The following is a 14,409-nucleotide window of genomic DNA, read 5'->3' on the forward strand; positions in this document are numbered from 1 at the left end:
AGGAGTCCTGGCTCCAAACCCCGCTACTCTAACCCACCAGTCCCTGTTCTCCTCCCAGAGCCGGGGAGAGAACCCAGGAGTCCTGGCTCCAAGCCCCCCTACTCTAACCCACCAGTCCCTGTTCTCCTCCCGGAGCCGGGGAGAGAACCCAGGAGTCCTGGTTCCTCCCTGCCCCCCATTCTCCTTCCTTGAAAAGCTAGTTTTTGTCCAGCCCTGTGATCAACGTCTCTGGAGCCTCTTTCAGTGTGAAAATGGCGTAACCCTCTCAGAAGGGACTGAAGTGACTCCGGATTTAAATTTAGTGACTGAACTGGAGTCACTCTGGATGTACACTGTTGAGAGAACCGGAGTGGCTCGGGATTCACACTGAGCTCAGTAGGTGGCCCTTTCTGCACTGCAGCGACACTGGATTTATGCCGGTGGAATTGAGATCAAAGCCCGGCCCTTAAAGCTTTTCTTGACTGGAGTGACTCTGGATTTACACCATTGAGTGAATTGGGGTGACTCTGGATTCGCCTTGGTGGTTCTAAGGTCAGTAGCTGGCCCCTTTTTGCACTGCAGCGACTCTGGCTTTACACCGGTGGAATTGAGATCAAAGTCTGGTCATTATAGCTTTTATCGATCTGGAGTGACTCTGGATTTACACCATTGAGTGAAGTGGAGTGTCTCTGGATTTGCACCGTTGGAACTGAGATGCGAATCTGGCCATTACACTGAACTCTGGCTTTACGCAAGCATGACTGAGCTCAGAGTCTGGTCCTTATTCCATTGACCGAACTGGAGCCACTCTGGATTTACACCATTAACTGAACTGGAGTTACTCTGGATTTACACCATTAACTGAACTGGAGTTACTCTGGATTTACACCACTGGAACTGAGCTCAGAAACTAGCCTGCTGTGATTACTCTCCTCCTCCATTTCCAATGTCACTTAATCTCACTCCTCTCTAGGATGTTATTGTCCTGATTTAAGGGTGGACAATTGTCCTGGGACGTTCCCAGAGCTCAGCACCTGCGGTTCCTTTGAGCCCAGGGTGGTCGTACCATGTGGTCCATGTCTCCTCTGTCTTGTTGCATGGAAAGCAACTGCTATTTTCCATTCTCAGCAGGCAGACGAGGTTCACCCGTCACAGGGGTGGTCTCCATTCTGGCGGGTTAAATTCCCAGCATCTTCTGGGTCACCCGACTGTTTGTTTGAGAGGAGAAACTTAGGTACAGGTGGGTCAGGCTGATGGCGAAGGAAGCCAGGAACATGCCCAGCCCTGAGAGAACAGCCCCGGCCACACACCCCCCGTACCGGGTGCTGAGGGCAGTGCCCACCAGGCCTGCAGGGGCAGCAGAGGGATACCGGTTGGGCCCCGTTACCCTGTGATGCAGCTGAGTCTGGGGGAGAAGTGGAGGTATGTGGAGCTCAGAGCACTCTCCTCTCCTGGAGGATGGTGCAGGAAGCAGGGTTGGAAGAATCCCAGCAAAAACAGCCGCCCCGCGCCAGAGCTGGCTGCATCTCAGCGCCGGGTGAGGGGTCCCTGGGTAACCAGCCACCCCACCCCAGAGGTGGCCGCATCTCAGCACCGGGCGAGGGGTCCCTGGATAACCAGCCGCCCCAGCGGGCGAGGGATGAGACGTTTTGCCTAAGAGGGTAGGGAGAAGGCCGGCGAGTTGATACTAGCAAACAGCAGGACGGCGATCGTGATGGACGTAACCCAGGACACAGGCCCCACCAGCTCTCCAAAGTGCCCCCCCAACTCCACAAAGAAGACCCCCCAAAGGAGCAGATCACCCCAAAAATCAGCCCCGACTCCAGGAAGCCTGCCAGTGCCACCAGCCAGCCCCATCCCCCTTTGGGGGGGCTCCAAGAGGATGGGGGGGCTCCATGAAGATTCAGTGCAGGACACCGGAGGTGAGTCTGGCATAATCAGCTGCCTCACTCCTCCCCAGGGGGGGTAACCCCTCGATGCTGGGTGAGTGATCTCTGTGCAGCCTTGCCATGTGGCTGGTCAATGTGCTCCACCCCAGAGGTGACCGCTGTTAAATCCACGATGAACGATCCCCGGGCAGCGCAGCCGTGAATCAGCAGCCCTGCCCTATGACATAGGTGGCTGCATCCCAGTGCTGGGTGACCGAGCGCCCTCAGAATGACCCTGTGGCTGTTAATCTCGGGATGGTTGGGGGGCACACAGCAGCCCCCTCGACCCTCTCCCGGCTCCGGGGACCCAGCAAGCGGCAGTGGGGCGCCTGGCGTCAGCCAGCAACCCGGGTCTCAAAGATTGGGCGTTCTTATCAGTGAATTGTGAGGCAAAGTCTGGCACTGAGAGGAGGTGTCTAATGGCAGCCCCACCCTTCCCCCCACCCCATGTGTTGCTAGGCTATGAACCCCATCAGTCTGGCCCCTGGCGGGTGTGGGAGAAAACTGGGGGCAGCTGGTTATCCAGGGACCCCTCGCCTGGTGCTGAGATGCGGCCACCTCTGGGGTGGGGCAGTGCCAAGTGAGAGGTCCCTGGATAACCAGTGCCCCCGCCCCAGAGGTGGCTGCATCTCAGCACCGGGTGAGGGGTCCCTGGATAACCAGCCGCTCCGACCCAGAGGTGGCGGCATCTCAGCACCAGGCGAGGGGTCCCTGGGTAACCAGCTGCCCTGCCCCAGAGGTGGTCGCATCTCAGCGCTGGGCGAGGGGTCCTTTTACAAGCAGCCATCCCGCCCCAGAGGTGGTCGCATCTCAGTGCCGGGTGAGGGGTTCTTGTATAAATATCTCTGGAGCTGGGCTGACGCAGAGCTGTCTCCCTCATCTCACTGGAAGGTTGCGGCCAGTTCTGGGGGGCACGCGTCATGAAAGCCCCTTGGAAAAGAGCTACAGGCACAACTTGTGGGCCGGGGGTGGGGGTTGGAACCACCCAATCCCGTTGGCCTGGGAGATCAGCCATTCAGGGTTTGCGGTTCCAGGGGAAGGCATCTGAGCTAGTCCAGGCATTACATTTCTGCCATCAACAACCAGTTATCTGAGCTAGAGACCCTCCCAGGGCTGTGGGGGGTCTGTGCTACAGAGCTGGCTGTGTGTCCCTCTTCCCCACTTTCTGTGTTTTCCAATCTCCCCCTAAATCAAGAGGGTTCTAGCTACTAATGCCCGGAACATGCCCTGAAAGTTTGGAACCGATCGGCCGGGGCGTCCGGTCGCGATTGCGTTACGCACACACACAGAGAAACGCGGTCAAGGGGAGGAGACGACCTTCACTAGCTGGGCCAATCAAGAACAAAATTTTTCACGGGGAGGGCAATTAACCAGCGGGGCCAATTTCCCCTAGAGTGGTGGCGTCTTCTCCATCACGCGTGTCCTTTTCAGTCGAGACCGAAAGCTACCCGCTAACTCGACCACCAGTTACGGGCCGGAGTTCCCTGGGCTGTGCAGAAGGTCAGACTAGGGGACCATTGGGGTCCTTTCTAGCCTGAAAGATCTAGGATGCTCTGGACACCAGTTTGCAAAGAGGAGTGGATCTGGGCTGGGCAGCTCCCTCCTTCCGTCTCTTATGCATCCTCCAACCTTACGATGGTCAGCGAAGAAGAAGACACATATCAGCTGGATTGGTATACTTGATGCTCTGCTCCCTGCTGACTTCTCACTTCCGATCTGGCTTTCTGGGACAACCCCCCCCGCAGGAGCTAAAGTCTCAGGGGTCCCCCATGGTCTCTTCCTCAGTTGTCGAGTCCATGGAGCAGGAGAAATAATTTGGCAGGGCAAAAAGGAGCAAACTTCCAGCCAGGAGGAAAGCCCCTGCTACAATGAAAGAGGCTGTGTAGTCCCCAGTCACGTCCCGCAGCCAACCTAGAACATACAATGCTTTGGGTTACCAAGAGCATAACTGCGTGTGTCACCTAGAACCCAGAGTATCTAATTATTTAGACATCCTAGAACAGACAATTATTTGCATGATCTAGAATGCACTACATGTTACCTGGAACCCATAATATCTAATTCTCTAAACATCCCAGAACATATATGGCTTTGAGTTATCTAGCGCATACAATGTGCATTACCTAGACCCCAAAATGTCTCATTGCCTAGACATCCTGCACAAATTATCTAGGAAGTACTGTAGTGTCACCTAAATCACAGAACACCTTGCTATCTAGACAGACTAGAAGGTACGAAGTGATGGTTTACCTAGAAAGTACTGGAAGAGCTACCTAGAACCCCAAAGCCTGATGGTTTTTGACAGCCTAGAACATATCTGTTTGACAGTCTCATGGGACTATGGAGACCACAGTGATGGATTATCTCAAACACATTTTCAGTGATACTTAGACTTCAGAACACCATATTCTGTATAGTTTCCTGTTTTATACTTAGATGATAAGGGCTTTCGGGGAGGGACCATCTTTGGATTCTATACTGCACCTAGCACAATCGAGTTCCAGTCCATGACAAGGGCTCCTGTCTCAACAGTAATCAAAACAATCACTAATAATGTTCTAGCTACCTAGCCTACATCAGGCATTAGCCTACATGATTTCAGGCTAGATAGGCCCACACGGTTTTATTGGCTACCTAGAACCCATACTTAGAACCCAGAATGCCACAATTTAGTTCTCAGGATTGGAGTTATCTATAGATCATATGATTAGGGCTTTTCAGAGTTGGTAGAGCTACCTAGAACCCAGAATGCCACAGCCTAACTCCCCGGATTGGTACCCCTTTTTGACCATATTCCTAGTGCTAGTTAGACAATGGGAGGTTTGGGGTGACCTAGAACATGTTACTCAACTACAACCCAGGTCTTCCGAGTCCCAGGCCAGGACCTTGTTTAGGGGGAAGGTTTAACTCTGGGGGTTACCTGTAATTAATGGGTTGCCTTCCTTCTTGTTTCCCTCCCTCCCCGCAGCCCTCTCTATGACGCTAGATCAATGAATTCATGGAAGAAAGGCTTAGAATTCGTGGGAGGGGGGGTCCACACCACACAAGACTGGAAGTGGGGGACGGTGGCCCATTAGGGATTCTATAGGGTAGTCCATAGTTGCTCCCTGGGAGGAGGGAACTGGGAGGCTGGCGAACCCAGAGACGGGGGAGAGGGGGAAGCCAGGACGTAGGGCAGTGACTGGAGAGCCTGTGAGCTGGAACTTGCCGGGTTCCCCTACCAGCCCCTGGGGATGTGGCAGAGACCAGGCAAAGCACATTGGGCCGCCTGAGACCACTTGTCAGGAAAGACTTTTATCTGCCTCCTTCCTCAGTTTCTCCTAGTAGAAACCATCCCAAATACGGGGTCCAAAAGGGACGGGGGAGCATGGTAGGAAAGGGAACCTGGTTCCTTACCGGACAGAGGGGCCCCTACGAGGGAGCCAGCGCTTTCCATCATTTGCATGAGCCCAATCCCCTCCATGATGCGCCCCGTTCCCACGATCTCCGCCATGCCGGAGAACTGGAGGGGCACCAGGGCGCCGGCGCAGAAGCCATAGCAGATGCAGAGGCCCATCAGGAGGGAGTAGATCTGCCCCAGCGGCAGCAGCAGCATGGAGAGGCCCGTCAGGACAGTCCAGATGGTCAGGCTGTGGACCAGGCGGACGGCGAGGCGGTCGGCCAGCCAGCCGCCCGCTACGCGGCCGCACAGGTCAGCCACGGCGGCCGAGGACAGGAGGAAGGCGGCTCGGTATTCATCAAAGCCCAGCTCCCGGGCGTGGGGCACCAGATGGACGTACGGTACATAGTAGCCGGCGTCCACCAGGACGAAGGCTGCAGCGAACAGGAGGAAGGGCCTGTGGCAGGCCAGGCGTGGCCGGCAAAGGGACGAGAAGGCTGGCAGTCGCAGCCACCCCGCCTCCGGCATGGACATTTCCTTGCCCTCTGGCTCCAACGGCCGCAGCAGGGCCCCAGCGGCCACCAGGTTGAAGGAGATGCCAGCCACCACCAGGAGGGCCCCCCGCCAGGCGTAGGTGTCCACCAGCAGCTGGAAGAGTGGGGAGAAGGCGAAGGAAGCCAGGCCTGCCCCCGAGACAGCCAGGCCGGTGGCGAAGGTCCGCCGCTTGGCGAAGTACCGGGCCACAGAAGCCACAGAAGGGGTGAAGACCAAGGCCCAGCCCAGCCCTGTGGGGGGGAGGGAAGGGGGAAGGAAAGGGAACAGGTGACCAAAACCAGGCAGGGTGGGTCTGATCTGGGGGTGGAGCAGGTGGGACACCGGGCTGAATGGAGCATTCTAGATAATGCAAAGCATTGTATGTTCTAGGATGTCTAAGCAATTAGATACTCTGGGGTCTAGGTGGCACATGTCATATGTTCTAGGTAACCCAAAGCGTTGTATGTTCTCGGATGTCTAAACAATTAGATACTCTGGGGGCTAGGTGGCACATGTCATATGTTCTAGGTAACCCAAAGCGTTGTATGTTCTCGGATGTCTAAACAATTAGATACTCTGGGGGCTAGGTGACACATGCCGTATGTTCTAGGTAACCCAAAGCACTATATGTTTTAGGTTGACTGTGGGACATGACTGGAGAAAGAGCCATTGTCTAGGGGGGGTCTAGCCCTTTCGCGTCTGGGGTGGGGGTGGGAGGGTCGTTAGCAATTAGAAACACATCATCTCAAGCCATGCTGTCTGGGTCTGGGATGGGGGGAGAACTCCTGGTGAGGCCTGCGTGTGGAGGGATCTAGGTGTTGGCTGCCACAGTGCTGGGTTCTAGATCGTTGCTCTGTCCTCTCTCCAGCTCGCCCAAGCTGGGGCGGGGAAGGGACTGGGTGAAATGGGCTGGCCTGAGCTAGGCAGAAAATTGAGCTAGCGATGATCTAGGCCACACTCGTGAGCATGGAGATCTGGGCTAGAGCAACTATGGATGATCCAGGGCAGAGGGTTCTAGATCTCGGAAGGGGCAGCAGAGTCTCGGCCATGAGCACCACACGGCTCAAGAACCACGGCCCTGGGAGGTGTGGGGGATTTTCCACTGCTTAGCGTGCCATGGTGTAGCTCAACCACCAGATATGGGCTGGAAGGAAGAGTAGGCAGGAGGGATGGTCACCTCCTGGTCTTAATGCCTAGGATCCATCTGGGAAGAGGAATCACTGGAGAACCCTAAAAGAGTCACCACCCACCAGGAACCTAACCTGAGGACCCAGATGCCAGGATTTTACCCAGAAGCCCTTGCTCCCAACCTTGAGGGAGGATACTCCCAGGGTGCACCAAGGCAGGGGGAGCTCAGGGCGGGACCTACCTGAAAGCAGCCCGATGCTCAGATACAGGTGGGTCAGGCTGGTGGCGAAGGAAGCCAGGATCATGCCCAGCCCCGAGAGGAAGCCCCCGGCCATCACCACGGGGCGCGCGCCGTACTGCGTGCTGAGGGCGCTGCCCACCGGACCTGCAGGGGGCGGCAGAGCGACATCGGTCGGGCCCTTGTTAACCTGTGATGCAGCTGAGTCTGGGGAGGAGTGCACTTAGGGGGGGAGCTCGGGGCCTACCCCAGCAGGGGGCACTTTGGGGAGTGGTGGTGGGAGGAGGGGGGGTGTCCCGGCTACTCCACTTCTGGGCCTGAGATCGTAGCCCCCTTCTCCCCACCCGGCCGGTGTCCCTCACTCACCCCCTAGCTGCAGCACCGCGATCCCAATGGAGGTCACCCAGGAGACGCGCCCCGCCAGCTCCCCGAAGTACCCCACGAACTCCATGAAGAAGACGCCGAAGGAGCGGATCACCCCGAAAACCAGCGCTGATTGGAGGAAGCCGGCCAGCACCACCATCCAGCCCCAGCCCCCGTCGGGGGGCTCAGGGCGCATGGGGTCTGCCATGGGGTCCCCCGTCGCTGTTCCCTGGAGACGGGAGATCAGAGGTCGGGCGGGCAGGGGGAGTGGAAAAACAAACCTGTTGGAGGGAAAGAGATGAGGGTCAGTCCATGAACTTTTATGCTGTGAGTTCTCTGGTGAGCTAATCCTCAATTCCTGAGATGCCGCTGGGGAAACTGAGGCACAGGGAGATGAAGGCTCCTGACAGCAACTCACCAGCACAGCTGATGACACAATGCAGGAGTGCTGGCTTCTAACCTCCTCCCCTGCCCCACTACACCCCCCCCACTCCTCTCTGGGTTACAATCCAGGAGCCCAGCACACGCCCCCCGTACTCTCACCACTACACCCCACTCCCCTTCTGGAGTCCTGGCTTCCAGCTTCCCCTGTTCTAACCATCAGACCGAGCTCCCCTCCCAGAGCCGGGGAGAGAACCCAGGAGTCCTGGCTCCCAGCCCCCCCAGCTCTTACCCACCAGCCCCCACTCCCTTCCCAGAGCCGGGGAGAGAACCCAGGAGTCCTGGCTCCCAGCCCCCCTTGCTCTGACCCACCAGCCCCTACCCCCCTCCCAGAGCCGGGGAAAGAACCCAAGAGTCTGGGCTCCCAGCCCCCCCTGCTCTAACCCACCAGGCCCCACTCCCCTCCCAGAGCCGGGGAGAGAACCCAGGAGTCCTGGCTCCCAGCCCCCCTGCTCTAACCCACCAGCCCCCACTCCCCTCCCAGACCCAGGGAGAGAACCCAGGAGTCCTGGCTCCCAGCTACCTCTGGGTCTGCGCTGAGCTCTGGGAGTCCTAGGACAGGCTGGGGGCTGGGGGCTGCAGGCCGTGTCCAAGGGGGGGGGGACTCAGATCACACGGCATGTGGGGGGGACAAAGTCCACTTTGTGTCCTCAAGAATTCCCTCCCCCACCGCCCAGCCAGGCCACCAGCTCCTTCCCCTTCGCAGTAAGGTAGCGGTTCTCAAAGGGTGGGTGGGGACCCCCATTTCAATGGGGTCACTGGAGCTGGTGGAGAATTGCTGAGCCCCACCGCCCGGGGCCAAAGCTCTAGGGGTTCTGCTTTGTTCCTCTGCCTGGGGTTAGAGCGGAGGGGGTGGGTGCTGGGAGCCAGGACTCCTGGGTTCTCTCCCCAGCTCTGGGAGGGGAGTGGGGGCTGGTGGGTCAGAGCAGGGGGTGCTGGGAGCCAGGACTCCTGGGTTCTCTCCCCGGCTCTGGGAGGGGAGTGGGGGCTGGTGGGTTAGAGCAGGGGGGCTGGGAGCCAGGACTCCTGGGTTCTCTCCCAGGCACTGGGAGAGGAGTGGGGGCTAGTGGTTAGAACAGGGGGTGCTGAGATCTCATCTGCTCTTTCGTTACCCAGTTTTGTGAGATCCTTTTGTAACTCTTCGCAGTCGGCTTTGGACTTAACTATCTTCAGTAGTTTTGTATCATCTGCCAGTGTTGCCACCTCACTATTCACCCCTTTTTCCAGATCCTTTATGAATCCGTTCAATAGGACCGGGCCCAGTACAGACACCACTTGTTACCTCTCTCCGCTCTGAAATCCGGCCATTTATTTCCACCCATTGTTTCCTGTCTTTTAACTGGTCACCGACCCCTGAGAGCACCTTCCCTCTTATCCCGTGGCTGTTTACTTTGCGTAAGAGCCTTTGGCGAGGAACCTTGTCAGAGGCTTTCTGAAAATCTAAGTACACTAGATCCACCGGATCCCCCTTGGTCCACAGGCTTGTCGACCCCCTCAAAGAATCCTAGTAGATTGGCGAGGCGTGATTTTCCTTTACCAAAACCAGCTTGACTCTGCCCCAACTAATCGTGTTCGTCTCTGCGTCTGATCATTCGGTTCTTTGCAAGAGTTTCAACCAGTTTGCCCAGTACTGAAATTAGGCTTAACGGCCTGGAATTGCCGGGATCACCTCTGTTCCCTGATGTTTAGATTATGTATTAATTACATTGATTACTTAAGAATCTCACTGGACACCAGGGCGAGATGCTGCCACAGCTTCCACCTTCCTGGGTTTGACCTCGGAGCATCCAGCATCCCCCGTCCGCCCGCAGTGAATCCACACAGGTGGGGTTTTTGGGGGAGCCAGGGGGCCCTGCACCCCAACTCCGCAGTCAGACGTGACTGTCAGCCAGCCGGTAAAATGGGAGGTTATTAGTCGGCAGGAACATAACGAGAACAGAACTTGTTAGCACAGAAATCAGTGACTTTCAACCACATCCATTTTGGGGGAATCCCGGGCCAGAGGCCCTGGACTCTCCCTCTTCCAGTCCCCCCAAAGCAGACTGCCCGGCTTCCAGTGACCTGACCTCAGACATTCCCATTGCGCCTCCTCCCTGTCATTGTCTCGCTTTCTAGGCCCAATGTCACCTGGTCACACACCCCTCCTGGGTCTCAGGTTACATCTGGCAGCCTCACCTGCCCCGGAGGGCCTCAGCAAACGTTACACACCCAATTCCCACCACCTCAGCACTGGTGCAGAACAGAGGGAAACTGAGGCACACACCGTCTTAATACAGGACAGTAAGACTCACATGCAACATAACAAGGTGCATAAAACCCCACGTCATCACATCTCTCCCCCCCCCCCGAGACCAAACTGAGCGGGGGTCACTTTAGCCAGGGGCCTGGGGAAGTTCAGGGCCCCCCCCCCTCTCCAGGACAAAGCATTGGCTATAATGTTGGCCCTCCCCTTAACATGGGCCACCTCTATGTCATAATCCTGGGAGGGAAAGAGTTCACCTCAGGAGCTTGGCATTGACCCCATTCATCTGGCGTAGCCACGTCACGGGTGAGTGGTCGGTGCACACAGTGAAGTGCCACCCAGATAGATCCGGCTGCAGCTTTTTAAGGGCCCATCCCAGGGCCAGGCCTCCCTTCTCCATGGCCGCGTAGTTCTGCTCCCGGGAGAGCAGCTTCTTGTTCAGATACACGGTGGGGTGTCTCTCCCCCTTTTCCTCCTCCTGCATCAACACCGCCCCCAGTCCCACGTCCGAGGTGACACCTCTGCCATCCCCACCTTGCAGGTCCTGGCTTTCAGAGTCCGACCTGCATCCCAGAGCCGGCCCAGCACCTGTTTAACCTGGGACACGTGGTCCTCCCAGGTCTGGCTAAAAACGTAGATATCATCAATATACACCGGGGCGAAACTCCCCATCCGCTGGAGGAACTGGTCCAGAAGGTGGCAGGTGCCCCGTTGAGGCCAAAAGGCAGGACCAGGAACTCATAGATCCTCGGAGGGGTGATCAGTCTGGCACCCGGATCCAAATGCATTTGCCAGTAGCCCTTGGTGAGATCCACAGCTTATCCAGGAGCCTATCAGGCCTAGATATGGGCAGGCACCAGACACGGTGGTGGCATTGCTTCCGATAGTCCTCACAGAACCAGATCGACCCGTCCTTGGGAACCAGCGCCACGGGAGAGACCCAGGAGCTGGCAGACGGCTGGATCACCTCTAAAGCCAGCATGGCTCTGATCTCTCTCTTCAGGTCCTGGGCTGTTTTCCCCCATGACTCTGAATGGGGAACATCTTCCAGGAGGGTGGGCTCCCATCTCCACCCGCTGGAGAACCAGGTTAGTGAGCCCAGGCTGGTTGGAGAACAGCTGCTGGTAGGAACCCAGCACCTCTCTGATCTCAGCCTGCCGGGCCGGGGTTAGCTGCTCAGAGAGGAGAATTGATTCCAGCGAGGGGCCGGCTTCTGTCTCAGGAAATAGATTCACCAGGGGATTTTCCCCTTCTCCTCTTGCTGGCCACACGTGGCCAGGACCAAATTCTCCCTGTCAAAATACGGCTTCATCATGTTGACCTGGTCCCCTCGGTGGCTCAGTTCCACCTCATGCCGCTGTGAGATGACCTTAAAGGGCCCATCTGTGACATTACACTCCATATTTTTCATTGTAATCATAGGGTTCCCTAGGGAGGTGGTGGAATCTCCGTCAAGCCGAGCCTTAAAAACCTCTAAGGTTTTGGGATGATTTAGTTGGGGGTTGGTCCTGCTTTGAGCAGGGGGTTGGACTAGATACTTCCTGAGCTCCCTTGCAACCCAAATCTTCTGTGGTTCTATGATAACGTATCTTATGCGAGACAGGTCATGTGAGGGATCATCGGAAAGGCTGTGATTTACTGAATACGATGACCCTATTGGGACGCACATGTCATTTTTGTATCTGAAGTTAGGAATATTGACAATAGGGGTCAGCAGCAGCGATGGGGTGACCAGACGGCAAGTGTGAAAAATCGGGACAGGGGATGGGGCGGTTATAGGACCCTATATAAGAGAAAGACCCTGAAATCGGGACTGTCCCTATAAAATCGGGACATCTGGTCACCCCAAGCAGCGAATCTCCCACCGGGGAGTCTTCCTGAAGAGCTACAAACACCTCCTGACTCACGGCTGCTTGGCCATGTGATCAGGTCACCTGGGGCCGGACTCCATCTTGGAATACCAGTGTTTTTCCACGGACTTGCGTGGGAACCAAACTTTGAAACAATGGGCTCCCCCCGCTCCCAGGCAAAAGCTTTTTAAGGCAGGGAAGTGACCTCCTCATGGTTCTTCACTGACTCCCCACCCCAGGGGACTCTTGAAAACAGCCGAGGAACAAAGATTGACCTGGGGAAAGTGCTGGACCGAGGCAAAAGGGGTTTTTTAGCATGTGAATGGTGCTTGAAAGAGCAAAGAGCTGGTGGGTCAGGGGTGGGGGGGCTCAGTTCCAGCTGGCACCCTCGGGAGGGGAACCCATCACACTGTCCCACACAGCTTGTACTTCGTTTTTTTCTCATGGGGATGAGAACTATCAACTGGTTCCCGATGTCAGAGGATCTTCTGCTTCCCCTGGGCCCTGGTGAGGTTCTCCCTGGCCAAGCCCATGGGTTTGGCGAGCTTTTCCCAGAAAGTCAATACGCACCCCACCACTGATTCTCCATAGGGGGGAGGTCTTCCCCTCCCAGTCATCCCTCCCCAAGCATCACAGAGTCCCCGGGCGATGCTCTGGATCTGCTCCCTACGAAGCCAGGCAGGACTCTGGGGGAGCCTCCTCTCTGTGAGCAGACTGTCACCAGGGCTAGGAGCTTACACAGCTTCCATCTTTCTGGGTCTGACCTCGGAGCATCCAGCATCCCCTTCCATGCCGTGTGCTTCCCGAAGCGAGTCCGCCCAGGCGGGGTCCTGGGGGAGCCAGAGGGCCCTGCCCCCCAACTCCGCAGCAAGACGTGACTCTCAGCCAGCCGGTAAAACAGAAGGTCTGTTAGCCGACAGGAACACAGTCCAGACCAGAGCTTGTAGGTACAGAGAACAGGACGCCCTTGGTCAGGTCCATCTTGGGGGGCAGGGAGCCAGACCCGGTTCTAGCCCCCCTGCATTTCCCAGCCAGCTCCAAACTGAAACTCTCCAGCCCTTCCTCTGCCTTGGTCTCTTTCCTGGGCCAGGAGGCCACCTGGTCTCTTTGTTCTCCAACACCTTCAGTTGGTACCTTTGCAGAGGAGGGGCCTTGGCCATCAGGAGACAGGGCATCGGCCGTTCTCTGTGCAGACACCATCACACTGGCCCCCTAGGGCTCTGCAATAATCACACCCCCTTATCCCACCACCTAGAAACTTAAGAACTGCATAGGGGAAACTGAGGCACCCACACAATATTCAGAGAGAACATTAAGAACATTCCCACTTCATCACACCCAAGTCCAGGGATCCCCTTATTCTCCTCCCCTACAGCAACTCAAACGGGAAGAACGCTGTAGATTCCTGGGGCACTTCCCTACATGGGAATAGCAGGTGGGGTAAATACTTGCCCCAGTCCTGTGGGTGCTGGTCTGTAAAGGTTTTCAGCATCCTCTTTAGAGTCCTCTTGAATCTCTCCACCAGCCTGTTGGCCTGAGGGTGGTACATCGATGCCCACGTGTGCCGGACCCCTCACAAGCACTGGAGCAGGGTTGACATGAGGCTGGAGCCCTGGTCTGTAAGGACCTCCTTGGGGGAACCCCCACTCGGCTGAAAACAGTCAGCAGCGCATCGGCCACAGTGGCTGTCTTGGTCGAGGACAGAGCCGCTGCCTTGGTCGGGGTAGTGAGCAGCGAAATCCAGCCCCGCCAGGATGTCTTTCTTCCCCAACCGGGTCACTCCACCGAGGGGCCCCACCGTGTGCATGGCCTGGAATTCAGTGGCTGGGGAAGGGATGGGGACTGGCTCCCTCTCACCGGCCGGGTACGAGGCCCCGATCCTGTCGAGTCCTGTCCCCGTAGGCTCCCTTCCTGCCGGGGTATCCCCCCCGGTGTCAGGGCCGAGTGCCCCTCGCTGGATCTGGCTATGGGTGACGACTAGAGTGCTCCGGTCGCCAATCTGCCAGGTCACCCTCCATCAGCACCTCGGTTGGCCACTGATGGGGCACCCCCACATCTTTGGGGCCCTCCTTGGCCCCCCATTTCAGACATACTCTGGTTACCTTAACCCGGATTGCGCACACGCCCAGGTAGGCGTTGGGCACCACCCGGTCTAGGGCCACCACCTCAGGCCGGGCCAGCATCACTCAGCGTCCGTGTCCCGGTACCGTCTTCCCAACCACCTCCAGGGGAACGAGGCACCCTGTAGACTGAGCGCCCTGAAACTGGCGCCTCCGGCCCCCTCCAGGAGCAGACTCTGGAGATTCCTCCCTCCTTAGTCATTGCGA

The 14,409-nt window shown here is 57.1% G+C and overlaps 1 protein-coding gene across 1 annotated transcript; it reads right to left on the reverse strand.

Annotated features, from left to right (window-relative positions):
• Positions 1–3,191: 3,191 nt before the first annotated feature.
• Positions 3,192–11,710, reverse strand: LOC115644063 (monocarboxylate transporter 13-like). The gene is made up of 5 exons (XM_030548136.1): positions 9,705–11,710; positions 7,553–7,830; positions 7,190–7,333; positions 5,304–6,071; positions 3,192–3,818 (listed from the first exon to the last, which is right to left on the reverse strand). The coding sequence occupies exons 1-5, from the start codon at positions 9,782–9,784 to the stop codon at positions 3,664–3,666; spliced, it is 1,425 nt and encodes a 474-aa protein (XP_030403996.1). The 5' UTR covers positions 9,785–11,710; the 3' UTR covers positions 3,192–3,663.
• Positions 11,711–14,409: the final 2,699 nt, after the last annotated feature.

This window comes from Gopherus evgoodei, unplaced genomic scaffold, assembly GCF_007399415.2.
Source record: "Gopherus evgoodei ecotype Sinaloan lineage unplaced genomic scaffold, rGopEvg1_v1.p scaffold_86_arrow_ctg1, whole genome shotgun sequence".
Classification (NCBI taxonomy): Eukaryota; Metazoa; Chordata; order Testudines; family Testudinidae; genus Gopherus; species Gopherus evgoodei.

Bases quoted from the DNA above. Each gene is read 5' to 3' on its own strand.
- LOC115644063 (XM_030548136.1), bottom strand. From the start codon at position 9,784: ATGCTGGATGCTCCGAGGTCAAACCCAGGAAGGTGGAAGCTGTGGCAG. The intron at 7,334-7,552 runs GTGAGTGAGGGA...CGCCCCCTGCAG, and splicing joins CGCGGTGCTGCAGCTAGGGG to GTCCGGTGGGCAGCGCCCTC. The intron at 6,072-7,189 runs GTAGGTCCCGCC...TCCCCCCCACAG, and splicing joins GAGCATCGGGCTGCTTTCAG to GGCTGGGCTGGGCCTTGGTC.